This window comes from Polypterus senegalus, chromosome 12 (assembly GCF_016835505.1).
Source record: "Polypterus senegalus isolate Bchr_013 chromosome 12, ASM1683550v1, whole genome shotgun sequence".
NCBI lineage: Eukaryota > Metazoa > Chordata > Cladistia > Polypteriformes > Polypteridae > Polypterus > Polypterus senegalus.
Window position 1 is genome coordinate 127,682,834 of NC_053165.1, and position 15,470 is coordinate 127,698,303.

The window sequence follows — 15,470 nt, forward strand, 5'->3', positions numbered from 1 at the left end:
TGTTTAACCGTAGTTCACCCTGATTAAACATTTAGGTATAAATTGTAGAATTTCCCACTGAGTCATTTACTTAAATTATTAAATCGATATTTTTTTATTCTTTACCAAGTGCTAAAGAAATCTGTAACATTCCTGCTACCAAAGTTAATATTTTATTTATCAGATTACGTATTCTAAATAAAATCTGTGGGTTGTTTATACTTGCAACTACTAATTTAGTTTTATTGGACCATTCAAAAAAATATACTCTTTATTTTCTTAGTTCATGCACACTAGTAAATTTGTAATAGAGTGGTGTTGTATTTGGCCTACAAATCTGGTCTTCAATTCATTAGACCACTCTGAATGTGCTTCCACTTTAATTATTGTTGTTTTGAATGAAGCTTTGTTAATCTCAATAATACATAATGTTTTAGGTTTTGTGGTCCCAGAATGTCAACAATAATGAAATTCTTTTAATATTTAATGCATCAAAGTTCTGGATCTTGTTCTTCTAACTAGCCACACAGGCAGACAGAAACATATGAAAGCAAAGAAAGAAGTTGTTTTAATAGCATAAGAAATAGTTATGTTTTTTTTTTTTAACTACCGTATGTAGTAGGTAAGATCACACTAGGGCAGTGCTACAGAGTTTTGATAGGAGTAGCTGTGGTGGGGTAGACAAGAACGGCTGAGGAGAAAAGTAAGCATATTTATATTTAAACTAGATTTAAAAAAAAATTGCCTCATAATGTGCAAAAATATCAAACCCCTAATGGGACATAACCAAAAAAGAAGAGTCTTATTTTTCATGGACACAAGAAAATATCCCATTTTGCATGTGAATGTTTTTCATTCTCTCACTTACTGTATAAATAACTTTTTTTTGGGGAGATGAGTATACTGTGTTTTTTACATTTTTGGAATAACAAGGAGGAACAGAAAATGCTTTTTGCTTAGCTTGTCAAATTTCTTGCCTATGTGAATACTAAAGGTTGCCCATCTAGATTCTTGTAATTTATAGTTAAACTAGCAAAATACTCGCACTTCGCAGCAGCAAAGTACTGCCTTAAAATTTTTATTAAGAAGAAAATTAAACCTTTTTAAACTGAGGGAAAATATACCAATAATTATTTGTTAAGGATCTCTTTGTATACCACGTTGTCAGTTCGGCCCTCTGGTTGTAATATGACCAAGCTGTGTGCTGAGCTTACTCTTGAGCATGCAACTTACAGTTAGCCATGTGAAAAGTAATCTTGTCTCAGATCTCACAGCTTGGATTGCTGCTGTCATAATCGGTTTGCGTTTCATGGTTTGTTTCAACGACCACAGTATTTGCAGGACTTGTGTTGAAGTGACATTCGGCATCTGTCAAGCATTGTAAGCATACAACCGGTTTCATCGATAACTTCACATCCAGCTTTTGAGAGTTTAAACATTCATAAACATCAAAGTGTCCACTACTGAAATCGTCACCTGTGAATCTAAGATGTTTAAGAGGCATTGGCGGTTGTTGAAAGGTGTAAAATATTTGGCCATTTCGGTACACTTGAAAGCGACAACTGAACAATTCAGTGGCAGCCATCAACTCACGTGCAGAACCATAGGTGAAGGGCTTAAGCATTTCACTCTTATAGTGCTACTGTGTAGTATAATTATCTCCTGTACTGTCATCAGTCCACACCTTGAACCTGTCCCAGTCATTCAATACATAAGACACAAAGTTCCTCGGGATATCAAGAGTGAGCCTGATATGGCCGTGCAATATGTAACACAGAGAATGGAAAAGGCAGGTGCCATCTCTGGGCATGGAAACCACTCAGTAAGTGACAGTTCTTTGATCGATATCACCTCGATAGACATGTTAATGGGGGTACGGTTGGAACAATAAAGTAAATGGGTACCTGAACAATGTAAAGTAAGTGTAAAATACCTACACAATAACTATAATCGTAATAAACGAACAATAAAACAGCGGAGAAGCCATGGATTAAATAAAAAGGCTGTAGTTATCAGCAGGGAGACGTGAATTCCGTGGCAAAGCAAGGAATAGAATGTAGAAACCGGAGCGACGGACGGCCTTATATAGGCAGGCAGCCAACAACGTGGGAGGTGTTAGGATGGGGGACCCAATGCCGCCTCACACGGTGACTGAGCTGCAGACTATGGACGTATATATGTACGCAAGTAGGATTCAGTTAGCGTTGGGAGCCTGCGTACCAAATTTCTTGAAGATGGGCCCATAAGTAACAAAGACAGTTGGAAAGTTCAATATGGCGTCCGACAGTGGCATCATACCCCCAAAATAAGTACGTACATCGATTTCGGTTAGCGCAGGGAAGCCACCTACCAAATTTCGTGAAGATGGAACCATCAATAAGAAAGTTCAACATGGTGGACGTTTGTTGACCATTATGACCGTTACGCGTAAAATTTCGAAATAAAACCTGCTTAACTTTTGTAAGTAAGCTGTAAGGAATAAGCCTGCCAAATTTCAGCCTTCTACTTACATGGGAAGTTGGAGAATTAGTGATCAGTCAGTCAGTCAGTGAGGGCTTTGCCTTTTATTAGTATAGATATATAGAAGACTGGCAAATTTGAAAAAGGATATGGCTGTACATCAAAATAAATAATACTCAGAGTAAAATAAATTTTATTTACATAGATTATTATGTAAAAAAATAAAACCTTGCAGTGAAGCTTCAACTGAATGAATATAATTTATACTGCTATGTGAGATTTCATTAATAAGACAAGTATTAGAAATTGTGCTGAAATTATATCATTAACCACAACTCATTTATTTCTTAATACTTGTAAATCATTCTGTAACAGTCAAGTTCTGCAAAGCTATTGTAGACCCTAAATAAGGCCGGTTACTTAAATACTTTGATAAATTGGTGTGAATAAATTATGCTGTTACAGCATTTTTTGTTCATTTAAAATACCAGTTTCATATTAGTGTACTTAACTACAAAAGTACATATATATGTATTACTATCAAAATAAATCATAATGCAAATCTTGTCACAGTTTTTTCATCAGCTTATTTACTGAAACATAAAGTATTTTTTTTTTTTTAAATTGAAGTTTCAAAAGTTAACTGATTAAAGCATTGTTTACTAATAGTCATATTTTTTTATTTCTGTTAATTATGTGTTTTTTTTTAATTAAACATAATTATCTTTGATTTTGCTATAGGGTGTTGTTGGTGGAGTCACAGGGATAATTACAAAACCTGTGGAAGGTATGTTCAGTGCTGAGCTTTGTTTCTCTTTATGTTTCAAATGTTCACTCCTTTTGTATGTGAATATTTTATAAAAGTATTAAGCAGTTATATCTTACATGTTTATGACACTTTTCTCCATTTGTCATTTTTCCCTTGTTCGACTTATGGTTATTGCCTCAATCTCATTAAAGAATTTTGTTTGTGGTCAGATGCACAGTACCAGCCATCATGTCAAAAGTTCAGAATTAATCATCTTGTAACAAAACATACATTTATTAATTATAATAATCTTTGTAGAACCACTTTGTGGTTTATGTTTTGTAACTAAAATGTAAAATAATTCATTTTTCGAATTACAATGTAGTTTCAATTTCTGGAGATGTGCAAATTTAGATGCATTAAAAAGAATACAATGTAAAGACAAGTGGAAAACTTCAATTTATGGTTTGTGGTGGTGTGGGAGTGGATTCAGAATTAATGTAATTTATGTAGATGTATTTATTCAGATTACATTGCACCTGCTGCTTGAGTACAAATGAGCTCATTAGTAAGTAAGATGAGATGGATGAAATACATTTAAAGATTAAATACCCCTTGAAACTACAGACACAAAAACAGTCACTGATGGGGTTTGTTTTTCTCTTTACCCATTGGACAAGAAATGGAATTTCAGGAACGGTTCAACTTTCAACAGAATGACCTACAATGCAAAGTTTTAATGGCAAGGTGTTTGATTGTGTAATCTGTTACCCTTTTGGTTAAAAAAAAACAAAACTTTGCAGTTATAACATACACTGTTAGGATTATGTCTTATCTTAAAAACTAATAGAAACTAAGAAACAGAATCATTCTCTGTAGGTGCTAAAAAGGAAGGAGCTGCTGGATTCTTCAAAGGAATTGGTAAAGGACTGGTGGGAGTTGTGGCTCGGCCGACTGGTGGCATAATCGATATGGCCAGTAGCACATTCCAAGGAATACAGAGGTAATTTATTTGAAGTATAATCTTACATTTCATTGAAAACCAGAATGAGAACTTTTACTACAAAGTTCTGTTATTTGACTGTTATCAAAGGAATGTTCCATAATAAAAGTTCTTTCTGCAGTAACATTCAGTATGTTTTCAAGAGTTTAAAATTTTCCATGAACTAGTCAGTTTTGTTTTTCTCAGTAAGTGTTTTTTTCAAGAGCAGATCATTCAGTTTTCAAATCAACATTTTATGTTCAAATGAGGATGGTGTTTTCTTCAAAAATCATATGTAATGCAATAATTATGGCCACCCCTAAAACACCAATCTTGGAACTGAAACTTGGAACGTTATGCGGGATTGATGTCTTTTTCTACCTCATGTCTCCAATAAGTGTCTGTTAACACATCTGTTGGTGGTCACCACTATAAATGCACATTAATCAATGATCCTGCTTATACTAATTTTTGAATTGGGGAAAGAATTTTGATTTTATATTTTTTTTTTAGTTTTATATTGTTTAATTACAATATCAATGTATTATAAATGATCTTGAATAACATATTGGATTAAAAAAATCTTTGTAGAAAACAGCATTTAAAACTCACCATATTCATAGCTATACATCAAAACCACTTAAAATAAAACCTTTTGAAATTTGCCTACAAGTAACCTTTCATACATTTTTGCTTGCAACATACTGCTGGGGAATATAAACTGCTGGGTAAATGAAAACATACAGGATGATCTAACCGAACATGTGTTTGTTAGACATTGTAAGGTTTTTCCAAGTGGCAAAAATGACCCAAATCTCGAAATTTGATTTTGTTTAATAGAGTTGCTGAATCAACAGAAGAAGTGTATAGAATACGCCCTCCTCGAGTGATTCACGAAGATGGAATAATTAGACCATATGATCAAGATGAAGCAGAAGGATGTGATTTGTTCGAGGTATGTTTTTATATTTCAGGTTATATATTTCCCACATCTTTATAAACATGTCTTATTTTGTAATATAATGGGATTTAGCCTGTAGCCATGAAACTATTAAAGAAAGGTCTTGTGTTGCTTATTGACCCATACCTCAGTAATGGTCTTGCCACTTCTCTATAAGCATTATTCAGACAATGACTATAATTTTCTAGTTTTCTTACATTACAAATAACAGTTGTAAATATTTGTTTGTTAATACCCATTGTATTTTTTCTTTTCTTTGTTGCAACTTAAGTCTTCGGTATGTGTTGGCCATTTTTAACTTTTATGCATGTTCTCCATATTTATACTTTTAAATATGGTAGATTGTATTATAATGGTTGATAATTTTGCATTTGAGGGACTGATATGGGCGCAGAGTTATATAATAGTTTGATTTCTTTTATAAAGAATAATTTGGTAATGCTATTGACAGTAAACCCTGTCTGCTTGAGTAAGAAAGCTGCGTCTTATGTATCCTCGTAAAGCTTGCATGTTCACAGTAGCATGATGTAGTGTACCATTACATTTCTTCCCTGATCAGTAATTGTGTATACCCAGTTTTAAGAAAAACATTGTTTTGGAATTTCAAATCAGTTTTCTTCTAAGTATTTGTTTCATTTTTTCAATTGACATTTAAAAATGTTGCTGGAAAAATCTTAGATGTAGTATTGTTTGATATTAGATGTCCATTAAAGCTAAATTATTTAGTGACATTTACAAAATAAATTAAATTGAATTTAGCTTCTAGATAATTTCATATAATCATTTCAAAATAAAAAAAATACATTTTGCCTAGGAAAAAGTTGATTTGTAAAGATGTTTTTGAAAACATAAGCTGTTGGCAGCAAAATAGAAAACTGTTGGAAAATCCAAACAATGTGTTTTTTTTTCCTCATCATGTCAAGCATTACTTTTATGAAGATGAAAGTTTGCTAGTCAAACACATGTGCATGTGTAATGTACTAGTCAACAATTTATGTTTTATAAAAATATAAAACAGTTCAGTTATAGTTGTGCTCATTGTATTTCTTTAATTTTTTCATTTATAAATTTGTTTTGTTTTATTATGTGTACTGATGTACAAAACAAAGACAAGCAAGAAAACAACATAAAGCACGGTTGGGCGAAAGATTAGAATTTGAATACTGTTACATGTCATCTATATACAAAAGCTACCATAGTTTTCTTTCACAAAATAACCAGACATACAGTATGCTACTATGCATGGCACAAAAGGAACATGTTTCAAATAGGTGAGCGCTCAACAGAGGCCATCTCTGCTGAGGGCATACACTGATATGCTTCAGTCTTATAACTGTAGAAATGTCATCTGAGTTTCACTTCACTGTATGATATTGCACATTTACTCAAAAGTAACCACCATATGAATGTAATCTGCTACATATGTCAAAGTTACTGTACCTCCTTATCTTCATTGTGTCCAAAATGCGATCACATTGGGAGGATGCGTCACTTTTTTAGGGTAAGATTTAGGGGGGTTTGTGTGTCAGTCTTACCTGGCACTGATGTTCGTTTCTTGACTCCTCTGTATGTGTTTTGATCACAAGTAAATTTATACCTTGATTTTTTTTTCCTTTTTCAACTATAGAATGATCGCATAAATGAGTGGCATATTTCAGGTGCCTAATCAGGAGCTAAACTTACTCAAATGGTCCGGTAATTGTGCAAGTTGTTTTATACAAATTGTGCCACTTTTGTACCTATGTGCATGTTTTTTTGTTTTTTTTTTTTGCCAGGCAGTCTTCTTTCATTGATCCAAGGTTCAGTACTGATGTTTGTATGCCCATTGTAGACACTTTCAACAGTGGACAAGAGTTAGCATGGGCACTTCAGTTCTCCTGCACCTATAAGGTCCCATATGAAGGAGATTGCGATGCACTGTATGTCTTGACACATTACTCCTATAACTGTCATTAAGACCATCTGTGAGTTGTAACATCTCTGTTGATTCATACCAAACAGCACCACCTTCATTAACCATCTCACATCAATAAGTTTTGGCTACCTAAAGCTTTTCCGGCAGTTTGTGGTTTTTCCCTCCTCAGACCACAGTCATAGCACCGCAGCTGACTGTAAGTGCCCCAAAAGCCTTGCCATTTTGGAAATACTGTGACCTAGTCATCTGGCAATAACAATGTTGCTCATATCTTCAGTTTTTAACATTTTGAGTATGAGTGCCTAATGTCAGCTCACCATCTATTTCCCTGACCGTGACATGCATTGTTGTTACAAGATAAATAGTGTCATTGGCTTCAAATGGAGTGGACATAATGTTTTGACACATCAGTGTGTATGTATATACAACATCTCCTCAGATTTCTAGCCCAGTGAGATTAGTGTGTATTCATGTGTGTATAAAAGGGTTTAATTTGCATAGATGGCATCCCTGTTTAAAATATCTCTTAGAACTGACATCTCCCCCCACCTTTATTCCTGTTTAGACCAAAAATGAGTCTGTATGTCCCATTGCTCAGGGCTGATGTGTGGATTAATTTTGGTGGTATATTTATATATTTATGGGATTATATTGGACTAATGTATGTATAGCATATTAGAACAATCTGGACAAGAATAGACCATTCAGCCCATCAAAGCTTGTCAGTTCTATCTCCTTATTTCTTCTAAATGTATATGAATGTTTGATTAGATTAATTAACCTGGTAACTGTGTTTTATTTTTTTTTTTTTATGTTGAAGTTTAATTGCAATTTGTCTGCCATATTGTACTTCAGTACCCAGCCACAGGGGATGCACAAACCAGTGTGTTTCTTCGTGCCAGTTCCAAGCCAGGGTAAATGGGGACTGTTACTTCAGGAAGGGCATCCAGTGTAAAATTTTGCCAAATCAATATGCGGACAACAATACAAATTTCCATACCGGATCGGTCGAGCCCCGGGTTAACAACAACCGCCACCAGTACTGTTAGCCAACAGGGTGCTGGCGGAAATTGGGTTACTGTTGGCCGAAGGAGAAAAAGAGAGGGGAGACGTGGCAGGAGGCAGGAGGAGAGGAGGAAATTAAAGATAGTGGAAGTGAGGGTAGGAACTTTGAATGCTGGCAGTATGACTGGTAAGGGGAGAGAGTTAACCGATATGATGGAGAGAAGAAAGGTTGATATATTGTGTGCAAGAGACTAAATGGAAGGGGAGTAAGGCCAGGTGGATCGAACGTGGATTCAAATTATTCTATCATGGTGTGGATGGGAGGAGAAATCGGGTAGGAGTTATTCTGAAGGAACAGTATGTCAAGAGTGTTTTGGAGGTGAAAAGAGTGTCAGGCAGAGGAATGATTATGAAGCTGGAAATTGGAGATGTGATGATGAATGTTGTTAGTGCATATGCTCCACAAGTTGGGTGTACAATGGGTGAGAGAGAAGATTTTTGGAGTGAGTTGGATGAAGTGATGAACAGTGTACCCAAGGGACAGAAAGTGGTGATTGGAACGGATTTCAATGGGCATGTTGGTGAAGGGAACAGTGGAGACGAGGAGGTGATGGGCAGGTATGGTGTCAAGGAGAGGAATGAAGAAGGTCAGAGGATAGTGGATTTTGCCAAAAGGATGGACATTGCACTTGTGAAATACATATTTTAAGAAGAGGGAGGAACATAGGGTTTATGTAAAAGAGTGGAGGAAGATGCAGACAGGTAGATTACATCCTATGCAAAGGAGTTGATCTGAAGGAGATTGAAGATGGCAAAGTGGTGGCAGGGAAACTGTACAGTAGTTAAGCAGCATAGGATGGTGGTCTGTATGATCACGTTGGAGATCAAGAAGAGGAAGAGAGTATCAAAGGAGGAGGATCAAATGGTGGACGATGAAAAAGGAAGACTGCAAGGTTGAGTCTAGGGAGGAGGTGAGACAGGCACTGGGTGGTAGTGAAGAGTTACGAGACAGTTGGGAAACTACAGCAGATGTAGTAAGGGTGACAGCAAGAAGGGTGCTTGGCGTGACATCTGGAAAGAGGAAGGAGGAAAAGGAAACCTGGTGGTTGAAATGAGGAAATACAGGATAGTATACAGAGGAAGAAGATGGTAAAGAAGAAGTAGGATAGTCAGAGAGATGCAGAAAGTAGACAAGAGTACAAGGAGATAAGGTGCAAGGTGAAGAGAGAGGTGGCGAAGGCTAAGGAAAAGGCATATGATGAGTTGTATGAGAGGTTGGACACTAAGGATGGAGAAAAGGACCTGTACCGATTGGCTAGACAGAGGGACCGAGCTGGGAAAGATGTGCAGCAGGTTAGGGTGATAAAGATGGAGACGTACTTACAAGCGAGGAGAGTGTGTTGAGCAGATGGAAAGAGTACTTTGAGAGGCTAATGAATGAAGAGAACGAGAGAGAGAAGAGATTGGATGATGTGGAGATAGTGAATCAGGAAGTGCAATGGATTAGCAAGGAGGAAGTAAGGACAGCTATAAAGAGGATGAAAAATGGAAAGGCGGTTGGTCCAGATGACATACCTGTGGAAGCATGGAGGTGTTTAGGAGAGATGGCAGTGGAGCTTTTAATCAGATTGTTTAATGGAATGTTGGAAAGTGAGAGGATGCCTGAGGAGTGGAGAAGAAGTGTACTGGTGCTGATATTTAAGAATAAGGGGGATGTGCAGGACTGTAGTAACTACAGGGGAATAAAATTGATGAGCCACAGCATGAAGTTATGGGAAAAGAGTAGTGGAAGCTAGGTTAAGAAGCGAGGTGATGATTAGTGAGCAGCAGTATGGTTTCATGCCAAGAAAGAGCACCACAGATGCAATATTTGCTCTGAGGATGTTGACAGAGAAGTTTAAAAAATGCCAGAAGGAGTTGCATTGCATCTTTGTGGACCTGGAGAAGGCATATGACAGGGTGCCTCAAGAGGAGCTGTGGTATTGTATGAGGAAGTCGGGAGTGGCAGAGAAGTACATAAGAGTTGTACAGGATATTTATGAGGGAAGTGTGACAGTGGTGATGTCTGTGGTAGGAGCGACAGATGCATTCGACGAGGAGGTGGGATTACATCAGGAATCAGCTCTGAGCCCTTTCTTATTTTCAATGGTGATGAACAGGTTGACAGACAAGATTCGACAGGAGTCCCCATGGACTGTGATGTTTGCTGATGACATTGTGATCTGTAGCGATAGTAGGTAGCAGGTTGAGGAGAGGTGGAGATATGCTCTAGAGAGGAGAGGAATGAAAGTCAGTAGGAACAAGACAGAATACATGTCTGTAAATGAGAGGGAGGTCAGTGGAATGATGAAGATGCAGGGAGTAGAGTTGGCAAAGGTGGATGAGTTTAAATACTTGGGATCAACAATAGAGTATTGAGTATTGTGGAAGAGAGGTGAAAAAGAGAGTGCAGGCAGGGTGGAATAGGTGGAGAAGAGTGTCGGGAGTAATTTGTGACAAACGGGTATCAGCAAGAGTGAAAGGGAAGGTCTACAGGATGGTAGTGAGACCAGCTATGTTATATGGGTTGGAGACGGTGGCACTGACCAGAAAGCAGGAGACAGAGCTGGAGGTAGCAAAGTTAAAGATGCTAAGATTTGCACTGGGTGTGACAAGGATGGATAGGATTAGAAATGAGTACATTACAGGGTCAGCTCAAGTTGGACGGTTGGGAGACAAAGTCAGAGAGGCGAGATTGCGTTGGTTTGGACATGTGCAGAGAGATGCTGGGTATATTGGAAGAAGGATGCTAAGTATAGAGCTGCCAGGGAAGAGGAAGGCCTAAGCGAAGGTTTATGAATGTGGTGAGAGAGGACATGCAGGTGATTGGTGTAACAGAACAAGATGCAGAGAACAAAAAGATATGGAAGAAGATGATCCGCTGTGGCAACCCCTAACAGGAGCAGCCGAAAGAAGAAGAAGACTGTACTTCTCAAAACCTCCAGCTATTCATCTCTGTGGCTTTGGATTGTATACTTTTGGAATCGTTGTTTAGAAGTGTTATGGGTCATATTATCAAAGGCTTTCACAGTACTTGGCAGTAAATTGATGCAGGGTCATTTAAGATTTTCTAGACAGCTGCATTTTAAATCAGTATTCAGAAATAACTGGAGTCAGAGACCTTTGCTACTTCATTTTAGAATTAATCACAGAAAACAGTTTAGTAATCAGGGAAACTCCTTTACAGTTGTTTGCTCATGATCTGGGAAATGTCTGCTTTTAAGATTCTGCATCAAGTTATGGGCAACAATACAGATGCATGTGTATATTTCCAACATGGAGGAAGTGGGAAGTAATATTTTTTACATTAAAATAAAAAATTTGAAGGGTGGCATATTGGTGCAGTAATTAAGACTGCCGTTCCCGGGACCAGGTTTATTTTTGGCCCTGACTTATCTCTGACTGTAGTTTGAAAGCTTCCCTGTTTATTTTCTTCCTGCACCTCAGATACATTTGCATTAGATTGCTTTGTGGGACCAGATGTGCTTCAATTGAAAACCTACATGAACTCTAAAACATCTGCACAAGGACAAAGAGTTGGTCTACTTTTCAATGGCCAGGATAGAATGATTATTGCTCAAACTGGAGATGAGGTTCAAACATTACTTAGGGTAGTCTTGCAGGGCCAGATGTGATTCTCAAACAAAAATACACATCTCGGGGCAGCCTGTTAAAATATTTGTAGTGGACAGCAGTAAAATCTGCCACTGCAAATGTAACACCCGCGGGGGCCTTTTCCTAAAACACTCATCCCTAATTCTTCCTGTCCATGCATTTTAAACCACGGCTGGTGTTTAAGGGAGAGAGCGAAATAAACTAAATAATGACTTTACGCTAAGAGAAAATGCTAAAATTGCTCTTATCCATTCAGGAGCTCAGTAGCACAAGGTGTAACTGAAGCTTAATGATAAATTTCTGTGTTGTAATGAGCACTGAGACAGACAGACACACACGTGTAGACCACCAAAACTACTTGGCTCAATGCATTTGAGAAGTGCTTTCGTCTGCCTTTTTAACTATTGCATCATTAATATGGCATAACAACAGCAAATACAGATTAAATAAGCATTATGGTCTATGTAATGTGTATGCTAGGTGTTACAATGTTGTTACTGTATTGCAGCATGGCATGTTTGCACTTCCAAATAGAAAGCAATTTTAACTTACTTTAGTTATTTGTTTAGAGGTGCAGTTAGAAGGTAGATACCATGTGATTTGACCTGCTCTTTTACTGGTGTTGGTAGGTAGTAATGCGGGTGTTTTGAGCACTGAAATTTGCATCTGCTGTGGCTCTCCATTATGAGTTCTCTTAACGGCAGTCCTTTTGACAATGTGACACTCTGTTTACTTCAAATGCATATTTTGCAGTTCATATTTTCATGAACATAGGTGCCAGTTCTTTCAAGTTTATATTGACTCTTACACTATTGTCATACCACTGAACAACAGAGAACGCACACAGCACCTGCAACAACATATCATTCACGTTTACCACTCATCCATTGATGTCTTTGATTGTCAGTCAGGCAGTCAGTCATTTTCCAACCTGCTATATCTAAACACAGGGTCATGGGGGTCTGTTGGAGCCAACACAGGGCGCAAGGCAGGAACAAACCCCGGGCAGGGCACCAGCTCACACACACCCACACACTAGGGACAATTTAGGATCGCCAATGCACCTAACCTGCATGTCTTTGGACTGTGGGAGGAAACTGGAACACCCAGAGGAAACACACAGGGAGAACATGCAAACTTCATGCAGGGAGGACCCGGGAAGCAAACCCAGTTCCTCCTTACTGCGAGGCAGCAGTACTACCACTGCACTACCATGCCATCTCTGTCTTTGAATGGCAATGTATAATTTGATTTCAGATGTTTTTTCACTTGCATCAGATTATGTTTATATTTACAGCTCATATAGTGTGCTCTCTGGACATACAACACACATTTATATATTGAATCAGGGTCTTTTTTTAGTACTATAGGCAGGTCATTGTAATCGGAAGAATGCTGTCTGTCAAACCAGATTAAAGAAAGAAGCTTTGCTCTGTTCCTTACAGTTCAAACTCAACCATACTTTCAGCTCTGCATTCATGAGTCATTGTATTGGTTTAGAAATATGACAATCAGTGAGCCATCTACAGTACATCCAGAAAGTATTCACAGAGCATCACGTTTTCCACATTTTGTTATGTTACAGCCTTATTCCAAAATGGATTGAATTCATTTTTTTCCTCAGAATTCTACACACAACACCCCATAATGACAACGTGAAAAAAGTTTACTTGAGCTTTTTGCAAATTTATTAAAAATAAAAAAACTGAGAAATCACATGTACATAAGTATTCACAGCCTTTGCTCAATACTTTGTCGATGCACCTTTGGCAGCAATTACTGCCTCAAGTCTTTTTGAATATGATGCCACAAGCTTGGCACACCTATCATTGTCAGGTCAAGAGCGCTCTGGAGCAGGTTTTCATCCAGGATGTGTCTGTACATTGCTGCAGTCATCTTTCCCTTTATCCTGACTAGTCTCCCATTTCCTGCCGCTGAAAAACATCTCCATAGCATGATGCTGCCACCACCATACTTCATTGTAGGGATGGTATTGGCCTGGTGATGAGCGGTGCCTTGTTTCCTCCAAACGTAACTCCTGACATTCACACCAAAGAGTTCAGTCTTTGTCTCATCAGACCAGAGAATTTTGTTTCTCATGGTCTGCAAGTCCTTCAGGTGCCTTTTGGCAAACTCCAGGCGGGCTGCCATGTGCCTTTTACTAAGGAGTGGCTTCCGTCTGGCCACTCTACCATACAGGCCTGATTGGTGGATTGCTGCAGAGAGGGTTGTCCTTCTGGAAAAGTTCTCCTCTCTCCACAGAGGACCTCTGGAGCTGTGACAGAGTGACCATTGGGTTCTTGGTCACCTCCCTGATTAAGGCCCTTCTCCCCCGATCGCTCAGTTTAGATGGCCAGCCAGCTCTAGGAAGAGTGCTGGTGGTTTCAAACTTCTTCCACTAATGGATGATGGAGGCCACTGTGCTCATTAGGACCTTCAAAGCAGCAGAAATTTTTCTGTAACCTTCCCCAGATTTGTGCCTCGAGACAATTCTGTCTCGGAGGTCTACAGACAATTCCTTTGACTTCATGGTTGGTTTGTGCTCTGACATGAACTGTCAACTGTGGGACCTTATATAGACAGGTGTGTGCCTTTCCAAATCATGTCCAATCAACTGAATTTACCACAGGTGGACTCCAATTAAGCTGCAGAAACATCTCAAGGATGATCAAGGGGAAACAGGATGCACCTGAGCTCAATTTTGAGCTTCATGGCAAAGGCTGTGAATACTTATGTACATGTGCTTTCTCAATTTTTTTATTTTTAATAAATTTGCAAAACTCTCAAGTAAACTTTTTTCACGTTGTCATTATGGGGTGCTGTGTGTAGAATTGTGAGGAAAAAAATGAATTTAATCCATTTTGGAATAAGGCTGTAACGAAAATGTGGAAAAATTGATGCGCTGTGAATACTTTCCAGATGCACTGTATTTGCTACCACCATGGTTTGTGAAAAATTCACTTATGGTTAATGATTGTCAACAGATGTTGTGAGAAACATTTAGCCTTTTGCAACTGATTTTTATATAAAACCTAGGTTATATATATCGTAGATCCCGGAATATAAGCCGACTCGGTATATTAGCCGACCCCCTTCTCTACCTACTAAATTACATGTATTTGCCGATGACCGGTATTTAAGCAGACCCCCTTCTCCAAGCAAAATTTTCTAAATTTCCTTAAAAGTGTCTCTTCAGGTATATTTATCATGTTTATTGGCGAGAATTTGAGACTGCCGGCATTTTTGATGGAAACCAGGAAGTGATTGTGGAGAAGTTTGGTAAAATGAAACCTTTGTGCTGAAACTATATACGCAAATATGGTACATCGGCGGGTGGATTTCTGGAGACTCGTTATAAATTGGAGTAACTTAAATACGCAATACAGTGGACCCTTGACTTAAGAACTTAATTTGTTCACGAAGGCTAACCCATAATGTGTTCCGAACCTCCCACTGCAACACTTACTTAACATTTTCATAATAAAAAAGGGTTGTATAATGTGCATAATTTACCAAAACACCAATAATTTTTCTAATGTACTAACCAAAAAGTTATAAAAAGTGCCTAGCCTACCAGAAGTAGGCTAGATTAAGCTAGGAGCATAGCGGTCGCAACGGCTCAGGGCTGTCCTTTTCAGTGCACTTTTTTGTTGTTTTTGTACTTGTTTGTGCATGATCAGTTTGGCGAACATCCGCTACACCCGTCAGAACCTTATAGACATCGGTGTCCAGAGCCAGACATCTGTTTCGAGTGTTTTTCATCACA

General features: G+C 38.1%; 1 protein-coding gene across 1 annotated transcript in view; it reads left to right on the forward strand.

Annotated features, from left to right (window-relative positions):
• The window catches only part of vps13c (vacuolar protein sorting 13 homolog C), a 624,410-nt gene that overhangs the window by 590,490 nt on the left and 18,450 nt on the right, over window positions 1-15,470 (forward strand). The window contains exons 74-76 of the mRNA XM_039771364.1: window positions 3,181-3,226; window positions 4,067-4,190; window positions 5,010-5,124. Of these exons, the coding sequence (XP_039627298.1) occupies window positions 3,181-3,226; window positions 4,067-4,190; window positions 5,010-5,124 (285 nt within the window). The remainder of the gene's footprint in view (window positions 1-3,180; window positions 3,227-4,066; window positions 4,191-5,009; window positions 5,125-15,470) is intronic.